The 15,018-nt window shown below is 56.5% G+C and overlaps 1 protein-coding gene across 1 annotated transcript; it reads left to right on the top strand.

The window, feature by feature from the left end:
• The first annotated feature begins 5,214 nt into the window (after nt 1–5,214).
• On the top strand, nt 5,215–14,563 carry Sox10 (SRY-box transcription factor 10). The gene is given in 5 exon segments (XM_051159956.1): nt 5,215–5,436; nt 5,905–6,099; nt 6,102–6,412; nt 10,305–10,573; nt 12,725–14,563. Coding segments are annotated over 4 exon segments (1,401 nt in total). The 5' UTR covers nt 5,215–5,436; nt 5,905–5,982; the 3' UTR covers nt 13,429–14,563.
• Nucleotides 14,564–15,018: the final 455 nt, after the last annotated feature.

The raw sequence follows: 15,018 nt of genomic DNA, 5'->3' as shown, positions 1-15,018 counted from the left end.
AGCAACTGAGCTGCTCGGGGCAGAAAGCAGGAAGGGCTTTCAGGCAGCTGAGTCTGATGACAGGAACGGGCAGTCTCCGTCTCTGAGGGCTTCTAAGAAAGGGGCAGAGGCCAGGCTGCCCCAGGCGGCACTGGGCACCAGCCCCAACTTCCTTGTTCCCAGAGAGGGTGGGGTTGGAAGAAGGAAGATTTGGGCTTCTGGAATGGCCTCTAGCTCAGGGCAGAAACAAGGCGGTGCCAGAGCCCCTGTTGGGCCAGGTCTTGGAACATACTCCTCCTGCCTCAGAACACAGGCCCTCCACCTCCAGGAAGCCCTGCCTGCCTGCTCTATCCTCCCTCCCTTTTCCTCCCTAAATAGCAGCTCAACTCAAGGACCACCACTGAAGGGCATGGTGGGCTGCGGAGCGACCTAGAACTAGGAGCCCTGCCCTTAGAGGGCTGCCACAGTAAGTGATGGGTAAGCCTGACTACCAAGCTGGGCCCGGAAGATAGGACACAGGAACCACACGTACACATAAACACACTTCTCCACTTAGCTGGGGTGCAAGCAAGGACTAGACCTGGAGCAGACAGGTGGCAGGAGAAGCCCAGTGAGAAGACGGGGTGGGCGAGGTCAATAGCCCAGCCCAGCCTGAGAGAAGAAAGGGTAGACCCTTGTAAGCTATGCCTGGAGTCTAGGGGAGCAGATCAGAGAAGTAAACCCCAGGCCTCCCTCCATTAGTAGCCTTTCATAACCAGCTGGTTGAGCACAGGCCCCCTCCCTCAGCCTCTCTGTGCCTCAGTTTCCCTAGAGAATAAGGATACCAGATTCAGGCAGAGGGGTCGTTGAGAGAGTGGACTCTCGAACATCAGGAGCCCTGAGAGCTGGGCAGGTAACTCCTCCTCCCCCTGAGTAGTTAGGGAGGTTCTGGATGCACGTGTTACAAAGGGGCAGGGTGGGGGCCCGCCCCCTCACAGGTCTGAAGCCGAGATTCAAGAGGCATATGAGAAGTTCCTGAGGGTGAGGGCTGGATGTGGGTGTTTGCCTGGTATGTGAGGTGCGTCCCTGGATTCCATTCCCCTTTCCCTGACAAAAGCAAGCAGAGCTCCGAGTTTCTGAAGGTGAGTCTCCAGCTAGGTGCCTGTGCAAAGGGAATGGAGAGAGGGCATGCAGCCATGCCTCTCAGCATTAGCCCAACACCACATGATTTTCTCTAGTGAACACTTATTGCAATTACTAACTAGACGTGAGTGTGTGTGCGTTTTTCTTTCTCTCCCTCTCTCACACACACACTTTAAAGTTATAGACAGTAAATGTACAAAGTTGTCAACACTGTATAGGTAAAACCAAGTCCCAACATTCCTAGAATAACCTGCGCAGGGCCACATGGCTATGAATGATGGATTCTCCCTAACGCCACATCATCTTCCGCCATACTCAAATGGAGGAAGACACAGCCTTGCCAAGATGGGGCAACCTAGGACGTGTTCAAGGGTGCATACCACCCCCAGACACTACCAAGAGCAAGCTGAGGGCTCCAAGGGATGGTTGGATGTCAGGACTACACTCAACTTCTAGCCTCAGCCTCTACTTCCCACAGCCCTTCAAATGCCTTGCACATCTCAGTGTCACCTATAAGTTTGGCCACTGGCTCTCTGACCCAGTGTCCAAGACCTACCCACTCTTCTTAGAGATTCTGGATCTGGCAGGGGTCCCTTCACAGCCATGGAGCTCCAGGGACCAACCCTAAGGAAACCAAAGCCTAGCAAGGGAATTGCAAAGATAAAAATAAAGACCGAGCAGGGCACGGAGGCACAAGTCTGTAACCTCAGTACTCAGGGAGGCAGAGGCAGGTGGATCTCTGTGACTTCGGAGTGTGTCTGTTCTACAAAGCCCGTCCAAAAGATAGCCAAGGCTACACAGAGAAACCCTGTTTCTAAAGAAATAAATAAAATAAAGACTGCCTGCCTCTCCCTCCCAGAAATCCATTCTAAATGACTACTCTGGTGTGGAATCTGACTGCCAACATTTGTTTTAAGTCCACACTGCTGAGGAGGCGGTGCACTTCTGTAATCCTAGCTACTTAGGAAGCTAAGGAAAGCAGGGGCTGGAGAGTTCAAGGCCAGCTGAGATCTCTGTAAGTGGTTCTGAGCATGAGACCAGCCCTGAGCAGGTGCCAGGAAGCAAACCTGGCAAAAATGCAGAGAACCTCAGGCCCCTCATGCCTGAGAAGGGTCAAGCTAGCCCCCACGCTCCAGAGCAGCGGAAGTACAGACTTGCAACAAGAAGTGAGAAGGAGCAAGGATTCGCAGTGTGGTCTACACCACTGTGATCAGAGGTGGTAAATGCCCTCATGGTGCCCCCTCATCGCATCCTTTCCCTGTCCTATGAGGGGACCTGAAGGACAGATGGTCATGCAAGAAAACTGAGCCTCAGGCAAAGGCTCAAACTTTCCTGGAGCCATCCTCACTCAAGACCACCGGCTCTGCCAAACAACAGGTTTGCCACTCTCTGTGTATCCTCCAAGAGTGGGAGGGATGGCATTCCTCTGCCACGTGACAGTTGAGGAGCCTAGGGTTAAGGTTTAGATTCGTGGGTGGAGCCTGCTGCCAGACAGGACAGCACACCAAAGAAGAAAGGTTAAGGCTACTGTTGACCTGAGGTGACTGTGTGACGGTCTCATCAGTGGGCTTTGAGTCCCCAACTGAAAGACTTCAGGTCCCCTCTTCTTCCCAAGGGTCATCTTCTGAGGAATTTGGGACTATCTCAAAGGGACCTGAGCTGGGCCCTGGAACTCCTGGTAGGCCTCTGCCCATGGCAGGAACCCTGGATTCCATAACACTCAGGCCTTAGCCCTCTGCTGGGGAGCATACACCAGCAGCACCCCTCTCCATGGTGGGGAGGAGCTCTATCTCAGGGCAGCTTTGATAGGGTGAGGGGCATAGAGTCACTAGCATCCTTGGGCTATAGTCAGGAATGGAGAGTTAAACAGGCCCTCCCCTCTAGCCGCCAGCTGGGAAACAAACAGATGGTAGCTCTGGCCCTCGTGGTCACCCTAATGTCCGAGGACCGACCCCACACACATTTTCCTATCTCCCTACTCTGTAGAGAAAACGAGGGGGGGGAGCCTTTCTCTTTCCCTTCTGGAGAAAACTGGGTCCCCTGAGGCCTAAAACAAGGTGGAAGGCATCCTAATTGCCAGCCAGCCTGTTGCTCACAGATGTCTTGTTCATAGGGGGAATCTCTCAGCCAAGACCTTCCCCTCTCAGTCCTTCCCCTGACTGCCCCCAGAGGCAGGATCCAACCAAGCAGAGCACTCAGGAGAACCTGAGAGACAGTGAGGGAGCACAAACCAGGTGTGGCCCTCTATAGACCCCCACACACATACACACACTCCTTTCTGGTGGCCAGGCCCAAGGGGGTGGTGGCAGGGGACTAGGGAGGGGAGCGGCTGTGAGACCACCACTACCACCATCACCCCTCCCAACTTCCTGGGCCCACTCCCCCCCACAGCACTTCTCCATGCCCCAGGGGTCTCAGGCCCAGCCACAGATACACAGAGAGTAGGGAGGACCTTCCCTCTAAGAGGAGGGACCAAAGGGTGGAGGGATGAACCGGGACCCACCGGGAGAGAGATGCCAGGCAGGCAGGCAGCGGGGCAGGCAGCAGCAGACGTTGGAGACCGCTGCAGGGAGCCTGGGCACGACTGGCTGGATGCTCCTCGCTCAGTCCCTCTGTCCATCCAAGGCGGCTTCTCTCCGGGCAGTTCTGAGGCCGGGCGGGCGCTGTTAAAAAGCTTTTTATGTGTGTGTGTGTTAATCACATGATTGCCTTCACCTGTATTTCGAACAAAGACAGCTCACTGTTTCAAGGCCCCGAACAAGAGTCTGGGCACAGGGAAGAGAAGGGAGGCGGGGGGAGGAGGGTTGGCAGCGCCGGGGGTGGTGTCGAGGAAAACTGGGGGGAGATTGTCCAAGGCCAGCAAGCGAGAGAAAGAGAAAACCCTTATCAAACTCCTAATTCACTGGGCTCTGCAGCCCCAGACACACTGGCCCAATTGTCTGGCTGGTTGTGTGTGCGCAAGCATGTGTGAGTGTGTGTTACCAATGTCTGCCACCCCCTCGACATGCCTTTGCCCTGTGTGACTATGTCATTGTGTCCCACTATCCACCCTGGGGCCTCCCTGTGCGTAAGGCCTTGATTCTCCAGACTCCGGTTCCAATCTGACTCCAGAAAATACCTGTGTGGTGTGGCCTAGGGCCCTGGCCAGCTAAGAGGGACAGAGAAGCCACATATTGCCACTGGTGTGACCCAGGTCCCTCTGTCCCTCCGTGGCACCCCAGCTCTGCCTGGCCATTTAACCAGGAGAGGCTGCCTCTTAGTGAGAAGAGAAAGTGTCCCTGGCCTCTGGAGGTGAGACCAAGGAAAGGAGCCAGGGAAAGAAAGCCTGGGGCAAAGGGCAGGAAGGACAAAGGATGGGAGTGAGGGGCGGAGAAAAAGGGGGGCAGTGTGGGAAAGTGAGGACTTCATGACATCGAGGGTTGGGACTTTTCCATTCCTGCCCTTTCCTTGTAGAGGGAGAGTCCAGCACGGAAGTGAGACCCCAAAGTCCTCCCTGTCCTTCTCGAAGGACCCACCACCCCTCCCCTACCTCAACCACGCCGTGGCCCCCACCCTCGGCCACTCCAGCCTTCTGGATCCTGGCATCCAGAAAGAAGGGGCCATTGATTGAACCTGGGGCAGGTTAGCCAGCTGCCCCCCTCCTTGTCAAGACTTCCGTGGAGGAGAGGGTGACAGAGTGAGGCCATCTGGCAGCGGTGGGACTCAGTAGGATTTCTTAATTTCTTCAATTAAGCAACACAGACTGCGACCCTTTCAGGTTACCCACGATCCTCTCTCCAGTCTTCTATCAACTGCCCCCTGCCACCACCAGAAGCAGAGCTCTAGGGTCCCGCAACAGGTTCTCTGAGTGTACCACCTGCATCTCTCCCTTCCCAGACCTAAAATACCCCCGCACTCAACACCAGCGGCCCAAACCTAAGCTTAGTTCAGGGAGACTGGCCTAGGCAGCAGTGCGGGCCGCAGGGATGAGGTGGGGGGGAGGGGGGGCTGGGCAGAGTGGAGGCGTCCTGGGTGTTAGGGATGAAGGCAGTGCTGGAGGCTCCACCTTCTACCCTTCCCTCCCTCCTTTCCCCCCTCCCCTCCCCCTCCTTCCTTCCCCAGCCGTCTGCAGCGGCTCAGTCGCTCAGTCAGTCTCGGGCTGTCCGGCCAGGGTGTTTGGTGGTGAGGATTCAGGCTCTGTCCAGACAAGGCAGTGGCCTGAGGTTCAGGGCCCCCCAGCCCCTCCCTCTCAGTCCATCAGCGTCACTCCCCAGTCCCGAGCTGGACCGCACACCTTGGGACACGGTTTTCCACTTCCTCAGGACGAGCCCCAGACTGGAAGAGAGGTCGGAAGAGGTGAGTGGCGCACTGCTCCCCTGGGCCTGGACTGCCAAAAGGGGTCTGGGTCACCCCTGCTTTGGGGTAGGAGAGGCTTGACACCCCACAGGCAGGCATGCGTCCTCCACCCAGTTTCCCTAGACTGTCAGGGCAGACTAGGGGAAGGAGAGGTGAGAGAAAAGGTGGGAAATTCCAGGGGCCCGGATTAGAGCCGAATAAAGGGTCCGTTTTTCTTCCTTTCCATCAACAAACCTCCACCCAAGAGGAGGTTTAAGGGGAAAAAACCACCCACACCTAAAGACGGTTAGGATCGGGGGTGGGAAGACGTAGAGGCAGGACGCACCCTCCTAGGGTCTGGCATGTGCATGGGCCCAGGCCGGAGTGGGTTTAGCGCAGACAAGGAGGGCTGCCACCCCTGGGCTGCACCTGGAGTCCCGCTTAGGGTAGCGCAAGGCGCCTCTCCATCGCGCCCTCCTTCCTGTCCAGGTGGGCGTTGGGCTCTTCGCGAGGACCCCGGCGGCGGGCCCCGGGGAGGCGGCCGAAGCGGCGGCGGCCGGGAGCGACATGGCCGAGGAGCAAGACCTATCAGAGGTGGAGCTGAGCCCTGTGGGCTCGGAGGAACCCCGCTGCCTGTCCCCAGGCAGTGCGCCGTCGCTGGGACCCGACGGCGGCGGCGGCGGTTTCAGGCCTGCGAGCCCAGCCCGGGGCCCGGCGAACTGGGCAAGGTCAAGAAGGAACAGCAAGACGGCGAGGCGGACGATGACAAGTTCCCGGTGTGCATCCGCGAGGCGGTCAGCCAGGTGCTCAGCGGCTACGACTGGACACTGGTGCCCATGCCTGTGCGCGTCAACGGCGCCAGCAAGAGCAAGCCTCACGTCAAGCGACCCATGAATGCCTTCATGGTTTGGGCACAGGCAGCGCGCAGAAAGCTGGCTGACCAGTACCCGCACCTCCACAATGCGGAGCTCAGCAAGACGCTGGGCAAGCTCTGGAGGTGAGCCCTGCCCTGCCCCAGCCCCTGCAGGCCCTACCTTCGAAGGCATTAGGGCTAGCCTGGGACCCCAGAACAAGATCTTCTGGGCCTTTCTTCTAGGGGAGGCCAACCTTTGGAAGTCTGGTCTTTTTGAAAGACCAAATTTAGGAATCTCGCCCACCCATGTACCCAAAGTATCCCTGTAGGGGCCCCTCTGGCTGCCCACCTTGGAACTCAGAACCCCAGCGGCCTAGGCTGTGCCACCCCACGCTGGGAGGGAGGGCGGGAAGGCGCCCCCTCGTGGTTGGAATTCTGTGGGTGGTGGGCAGGAAATGTGGCTTCTCACCAGACCCCAACTGATGACCTCTACTCAATCCCATATACACACACTTAGTGTGCCGCCGCCACCGGTTCCGTGGTAGAGAGTACGTGGGAAACGGAGAGAACTGGTTTAGTTGTAGATGCTGGGAAAGTGAAGGAGCCAGATGGAGAGCTTGGGTGGGGTGGGGTGGGGGCTCTGCAAGGAAAACAAGGAACCCAGAGAAAGTGGAGTGTGAAGAACTTCATTCCCTGATACCAGAGGGTCGCCTACTCCGGCTGCCCTGGGGGACCTTCCCAACCCCAGCCTCTAGACTGAGGGCTTCTTTATTCTCAGGAGAGGGCACACAAAAAGAGGTCTTCCCCTCCAGCTGTGTCCCCGAGCCACCAAGCTACTCGCTCCAGCGCCATCTTCCCTCCCCGGGCTCCACCCAATGGTTGAGCAACCTCTTCGAGAACTGGAGCTCAACACCCTAGCCAGGAGGAAGCCCGCTTCCTGCCAGGGTCCCTCAGAGCCCCCAGGCTGCCTAGGCTGGCCTCAAACCTCTGTGGCAACGTTTTCCAGGGATCAATTTTAACCCTTGTGCTGTCCTGGCCCAGATCTCCGCCTATGTCTGGAGCACCTCTACCCAGCATGGGCACCCTGGGCCAGGCCCAAAGGGAACAAGGCCTCCAGCAGATGCTAGACTGCTGAAGTCACCTGATCCCCCACTAGACTGTCCAAGAGAAAGACACTACCTAGGTCAGTTGGCGACCGAGCCAGGACCAGAATCCAGTCCCCAACCTTGTTCGAGGTTATCCCCGCATTAGCCCTAGTGACAGTGGTGGGTCACACTTCACTCTCTGGACTGGTGGGGCTGGGCAGGGAGCAGGAGCGTAGAGAGTTCCATGCTTGAGGAAACCTAGGGCCTGTTAGAGGAGCTCTCCTCCTTCCATTTTGCTGGCCTGCTATGAAGAGCAGTGGCTTGAAGTTGTAGAAGGAGCAATTGGTCCATTCTAAGAACAGACCAGCAAGCAGTCTCCCAGCCTGCACTTGCCATGTGCTTGCTTAAAGGCCCAGTACCCCCTCCCCCAGCCTCATCTCTGACCAGGCAGCAGCTGGCTGGCCAGCCGCTATGAACTCTTGAGTCCAGCTTTGCTCAAGAATGGAAGTGGCAGCCAGCTCCTTCACCCAGGGTCCACCCAGATTTATAACAGGGCAATGAGAGATGGACCCCACTCTCCCACCACCCTCTGTTGCCAAGAGTTTAAGGAGTCCCTCCATTGGCTCTGTCCCAGTCCCCTTCAGGCAGACTTGTTCCTGCCTACCACTCAGACACAGCAGTCCATGGGGACAGGGAGGGCAGGAGAGCCCTCCCTGCTGGCTGAGGATCTGGCCCCAGGGATGGGAGCTAGCAAAACCATGCCAAGGAACCAAGGCTGTATCAACAGGTAGTGGCCACCTGGGCTCTGGATAAGGGTCTTTGGAGACACCTGAATGTGGGCTGGGATGACCAGTTACCCGAGGGGTCTAAGCACACTTCTCCCAAGAATGTGACTCTGAGGGCATTGGGAGCATAGACGGTTGGGTAGACAGAGCTGGAATACAGCCTAAAATACAGAGGAGAGCTATGCACGAGTTTGGGATCAGCGAGCGTGAATACAGGTCGTGGGTGGCTGCTGTGTGAGCACTCTATCAGGACCTTGGATGCCATCTGGGGAGGGACCATTCCGTGCTGAGCCATGACCTGTGTGGAAAGTACAGTCTGAGCCAGCAAACTAGGAGTAGGTTGAGGTTGAAGTCCTTCCGATAGGGGGCTTATCCAGCCCCCACCCAACCACCCCAAGTATCACAGGCTGTTGCCCAGTCATCTTATGCTGTTGGCACAACAGGAGGGACACATATAACAGTGACCCACCAGGAGCCGCTCCCTGAGCTGGCAACCAGCCTTCCTTCTTCACCCATTCCAAACCAAGAGGCAGGAGCAAATGAGGACTGAGGTGGGTGACAGTGGAGGAGGGTAGCAGCAAATGTGAGCAACAAATGTGAGGAGTTAAGGTTGGCTGTGGGGATGGAGTGGGGCGGATGAGGAGAACTGCGCAGAGTTGGCATGGAGAGGCTAAGATGGGGCCTGGCACCGCAGCATTTCTGGAAGGTTTCGGCGAGGGTTAACTGGGTTCAGTGTAGCTCGGGAAATGATGGTGGGCAGCATTGTTGTGATCTTCTTGCTCTTCTGGTATGTGTAGCCCTCTCCCACATTCCTTGCCATTTTCTTGGTGATTTCAGGTTGTCAGCCAGGCAGGGGACACTGAGAAGGACATGAGAGAGTGTCAGTGTCCAGTGTCACAGGTCACCTCTGGAGCATCTGTGTATGTGGTTGGGGGCGGAGCATACTGGCAGACCCACCGTCTTGCAAAGGCCTAGTCTTGGGGTCTCCATCTATGCTGAAAGTGCACTGACCCTAATGGAGTCTGGCTCAGCTAGAGGGTCCTCTGGGGAATGCTAGTTGGGTGCAGGGCAGACCAGGAGGCTAAGCTGCAAAGGAATGCTGCTGCTGCCTAGAAAGTGCCTGGCATAACCAGCCCGGAGAGGGGGCTTGGTCTTCCGTTGCCTAGGAGAAGAGGGCACCAATTGGGTGTGCTGGAGGGACTGCTGGAGAGAGAGAAACCCCTGAAGTGGACTAATGGTTCCTGTATATCTGTTCTTTCCCCTCCTTGTGGCACCCCACTCTGTCTTCCTTACTCTGGGGCTGCTACCTTCCACCCCCAACTTTGACCTGAAGCTGGAGTGAGATGGAGCAGGGACACTGCCATGAGGGCTTCTACATGCCTCAGGCTGTCCCAGAGTCTGGGAAGACTCAAGCTTCTGCTACCCTCTGTCACTCCCGGGTCCCAGATACAGGGTATCTCTCAGGAGACAGTATTCCCCATGCCCTGCCCCCAGTATTAAAGGAGAGTCACACCTAAAACCATCAGTCCCACCATACTAAAAGTTCACCAAGTTGCTAGGCGTGGTGGCGCACAGCTTGAATCCCAGCACTCAGGGAGGCGAAGGCAGGTGGATCTTTGTGAGTTCGAGGCCAGCCTGGTCTACAAAGTGAGTCCAGCACAGCCAAGGCAACACGGAGAAACCCTATCTGCTTCACTACAACACCCAGTAAAGTAGGTGTTATCTATCATCCTCGTCTTGTAGGTGAAGAGACTCAGAGTCTGACAAGTAACTTGGGTAAAATCGAGCACACAGCTAGTAAGTAGCAGAGGCTGGCTTCCTCCTGGCCGCCTGCCTCTCTCCACACACTTCCAGTGCCAGGGAGCTCACCCTCCAACGAGGCAGCCAGTTCTACCCGCAGCCAGCTTCAGTGATGGGAGCTATTCCATCCTTGAGCTGAAGCCTGCCCCTTGTAGCAGTTCCTTTTTGACAGCACACTCAGGGACAGAGATCACAGCCTTCTCAGGCTTGGGGCTCCTTGGTCTGGCATTTTCTGGGTGCTAACCGCAGGGCACAGCCCTAGCTTGGCTCTGCCCTCTGGGTGCCCCATCCCGGGAACAAAATTCAGAGGGAAGCTCACCTGGTTACCCCAGTACTCATGGCACCTCTGGTGTCCTCTACCCCCAGGCTGCTGAACGAGAGTGACAAGCGCCCCTTCATTGAGGAGGCTGAGCGGCTCCGGATGCAACATAAGAAGGACCATCCGGACTACAAGTACCAACCTCGGCGGCGGAAGAACGGGAAGGCAGCCCAGGGGGAGGCAGAATGCCCAGGCGGGGAGGCTGAACAAGGAGGGGCTGCTGCTATCCAGGCCCACTACAAGAGCGCCCACCTGGACCACCGACACCCAGAAGAAGGCTCCCCCATGTCAGACGGGAACCCTGAGCACCCCTCAGGTGAGCACGGGGTCATGAGCTGCCAGTATGCCAATGGCGGAGCTGTGGTGGAGCTGGGAGAAGCCAGGCAGAGGAGAGTTGCCTAGCCTGAGCTGGGACCTAGGAAAGGTTGGCCAGGGGTACAGCTGGCCGGAGTACAGAACCCAGAGGCAACTCAGCGAGGACTCCGGGAGCTTATGGTAATTGGAGGGACAGTGGTGCTGGGCAGAGAAAGCCAACTCAGAGCACCATGGAGGCCATGCTATGAGAGGAAGCCAGAGCAGGTACAGGGAAAGGGCAGAAGGTGGCTTTTGAGAAATGAGTAACAACAACAACAAAACCAAAGAACAAAACAAAACCAAATCCAGGAGGTGGTGGAGTACACCTTTAATCCCAGCAGAGGCAGACAGATCTCTGAGTTCAAGGCCAGCCTGGTCTACAGAGTGGGTTCCAGGATATCCAGGGCTACACAGAGAAACCCTGTCTCAAAACAAAACAAAACAACAACAACAAAAAACAAACTAGAGAGAGAGAACGAGATCAAACATAGGAGAGGACTCTGCCTCCTCCTAGCCCCGGCCCCAGGATAACGCTGCACATGCCACAGAGGGGCCAAACACAGCCCATTCCTGAGCCCTAACATTATGCCAGGCACAGGCTGGTTGCCTTGTGTGTACTGATTCCTTCTACCAACTGACCAATCAGCTCGAAATGGTGAAGTGGGGTGTTCAGCAGCTCAAGTCTGTGGGTGGCAGATTGTCCTATAGTTGAGGAAACAGACAAGGGAGTTTGATCCACGGCAGAGGTCTGAGGCCAGGTGGTTGGACACTTCACTTGTGTTCCTCATGAGCAGAGCGCCAATCTGACGTGCAGAAAGTGCCCAACAAACAGAGAGCGCTGCTATCAGAAGACGAGCTAAGTCCTACTTTGTGTCGGGCACTGACTGAAAAGGACGCCAGGCGCCCACCAAGAGAAGCCTGTGGTCCCTGGCTGGGGAGCCTAAAGTCTAAAGGGAGGAGCGGGGATGGAACCACATGGATGACGTACAGGAAGAAACATATGAGAAGCCCCTGTGACACTCAGATGGCAGCAGCATCTATGTGTCCAGCAGGGTCTCCAGGAAACAGCCAACTCCAGACTGTAATCAAGGAGGAGGAATCCCCAAGATGTAGTGTCTAGACTCCCTGGGCTCATCACTCCCTTTTTTTTTTTTTTTTTTTTAATGTAGATTGGTGTTTTGCCTGCATGTGTGAGGGTGTCAGACCTTGGAGTTACAGACAGTTGTGAGCTGCCATGTGGGTGCTGGGAACTGCTCTTCTAGAAGAGCAGTAGGTGCTCTTAACCATGGCCCCATTGCTGCTTTTTTTTTTTTTTTTTTTAATTGGCAGACTGCTTAAGAGATGGTTGAAGGTTTGCCCGGGATTGCACAGTAAATGGCAGAGCCAAAATTCAAGCCCAGGAAGGTCTCCTGAGATTCAGAGCGCTTAACTAGTGAAGGACTTGATGCCGCCTCCAGTGTGATGGTGGAGGCCTTGAGCAGCTGCTAACCATGGGTTGCCATGGATTTGTTTCTCTGTGGCGGGATGCTCAGTCTAGCCCCCTTCCTAACACACAGACTCATCTCCATGGCACAGCGGGTGGCCTCTTTCTCTAGCTTCCAAGGTCCTTTGCATGTCCCTTCACACAACACTTACTGCTCCAGAGCCTTGTGGGCCTCTTCTCTCTCCATGGCTGCGAGCTTTTGGAGACAGGGTCAGACTTTATTTCCATTTATCCCCAGCATCTGGCACTTAGCAGCATTCTAAGCAGGGTGCAGGTGAGAATGTTAACAGGCAAAGAGACAGGGCCTCCTTGAGCAGAGCTGGCAGGCACGGGTAGGTAGGCTTGAGGTTGCATTGAAGAGGACACAGTGCTGTTTGTATACAGGGCAGTCCAAAGTATACAGGGCAGGCAGGGGTAGGCACAGAGAGTGACCAACAGATGTCAAGCAGGGCCCAGGACAATGGCCCAGCATGACCCAGTAGGGTCGTCAGTTAGGAAGCAGGTCAGGGAAGCTGGTCTCAGAGGTCAGCATCCTTCTGCCTGGAGATGGATGGACCATGAGGCCTTCTAGGGCCTCCTTGCCTCTAGCCTACTCACTCTTACTCCTCTCTTTCTCTCTCTTTTACCCAGGCCAGAGCCATGGCCCTCCTACCCCTCCAACCACCCCAAAGACAGAGCTGCAGTCCGGCAAGGCAGACCCCAAAAGGGATGGGCGCTCCCTGGGGGAGGGCGGGAAGCCCCACATCGACTTTGGCAACGTGGACATCGGGGAGATCAGCCACGAGGTAATGTCCAACATGGAGACCTTTGATGTGACTGAGCTGGACCAATACCTGCCACCCAACGGGCACCCAGGCCATGTGGGTAGCTATTCAGCAGCTGGCTATGGGCTGGGCAGTGCCCTGGCTGTGGCCAGTGGACACTCTGCCTGGATCTCCAAGCCACCAGGCGTGGCTCTGCCCACGGTCTCGCCCCCTGGTGTGGATGCCAAAGCCCAGGTGAAGACAGAGACCACAGGCCCCCAGGGACCCCCACACTACACCGACCAGCCGTCAACTTCCCAGATCGCCTACACCTCCCTCAGTCTGCCCCACTACGGCTCCACTTTCCCCTCCATCTCTCGCCCCCAGTTTGACTACTCTGACCATCAGCCCTCAGGACCCTACTATGGCCATGCAGGCCAGGCCTCTGGCCTCTATTCAGCCTTTTCCTACATGGGGCCCTCTCAGCGGCCCCTCTACACGGCCATCTCTGACCCCAGCCCCTCCGGGCCCCAATCCCACAGTCCCACACACTGGGAGCAGCCAGTATATACGACTCTGTCCCGACCTTAGAGGGGACCCTGTCACCACCAGTCCCCACCTGGCCCCAGGGCCCCTTCCCTCAGCCTGTGTCCCCTGCTCCTCCTCAGCCTCAGGCCTGGCAGTGGCAGTGGAGGCTGCAGAGGCTTACAGCAGCAGGAAGGTTTCTGCCAGCTCCTACTCCGATGACCTTCACCCACCCTGGCTCTGGAGGCCCAGCCCTGACTGAGCTGGCAGAAGAGTTGGTGGCTGTCCCAGACTGAGGGTGAGGGGCCACCCATTCCCAGAAATGACCCTCTATCCTAGGACCCGAGAAGTCCTGCTCACCCCTTCAGGGAGGTAGGAAGTTAGGGTAGGAGGCCTCACCTCTCCTGTTTTCTCCTTGGAGAGCAAGGGGCTCAAAGGCCCGTGTGCCTCTGTGTCACTGTGCCTAAGAGCTAGGCTACCCAGGGACCTGCCTCAAAGCCTGGAGCTGGCTCTGTCCTGCCACCAAGGACTCACTGAGGACAGCTTTGAACAGCTTTGTGAAGAGTAGGGTGGGATCCTTGATGGAAGCTCTGATCCTTTCAACGCCCCCTCCTCACTTGAACGCAGGAAGGAACTGGCAGAGGTCCTTAGGTCCAATTCTGCGTCAATAACCTCATCCCTTGTCTAACTGAGGAGGAAACCCCATGTTCTTCCCAAACAATTCCACCACCTCAAGGCCCACCCCAGGCGAGGAGGCAGGGGCTCCAGGAAAGAGTCAGAGGCAGCTCACCCAGCCTTCTCGCCCCCAGGCTCTGAGTTAGCACTGCGTGGGCCCTAGCCTCAGAGCCCAGCACCCAGGCTGCTGGCAGCAGGCTGGACACTAAACCCCTGCCATGTACATCCCACCTTTGCCTTGCGCCCTTTGCTCCAGTGATACCTTAATAAAGTATGTAGCTCTGTCTCCCCATTTCCTGTTCTGCAGCCCAGTCCACATGTAACACATTGCTGCCCTTTATTTATCTCCATAGCTGCCATGTCCCTACCCCCTCCTCTAGCTACTCCAGCCCTGATTAACTTGCATTAAGCACTCCAAGTAATAAAATCAAAGCTTCCGGTCGCCTGCTTGGTGGCCTGACCTGGCCTGTCTCTTGGTCTCTTACCACCCCAACCCCCACCCCATACCTGTGCTTCTTCAGACTGTCTGCAAGCAGCCAGGAGAGTGCAAAGGTGAGATTCCAAGGATCTTTTCCCCCCTTAAGGACACAGGGATGGTGGAGCAAGTCAGGGCAGCCAGCATCCTGACGGGTGGACCCGGTGCCCAGGGTCTGAAAGCCTCAGAAGAAATCTATGCACGGGGCCGCTCACTCTTCCCAGGTCCAGTTCTACTGCTTTGCTCCCTGGAGCTACTCTGCTCACGTGGTGGTGGTGGTGGGGGGGGGGGTATGGCAGGAACTCATGGGACAGCTATTCAAAAAGCATCAGTGAGCTGGTCTTGTTTATTCCTAAAGTGAGCAGGTTTCATAGAATGTATAGATGGACCTTCCGTGGCTACACTTCTCCATCCATCACCTCCCCCAACACACACACACACACACATACACACACACGAAGAGCCCCCATGCCAGCATCTAGTTGAACCATCACAGAGGCAACCTG

This window comes from Acomys russatus, chromosome 17, assembly GCF_903995435.1.
Source record: "Acomys russatus chromosome 17, mAcoRus1.1, whole genome shotgun sequence".
NCBI lineage: Eukaryota > Metazoa > Chordata > Mammalia > Rodentia > Muridae > Acomys > Acomys russatus.
This window is presented reverse-complemented; position numbering and strand designations above follow the sequence as displayed.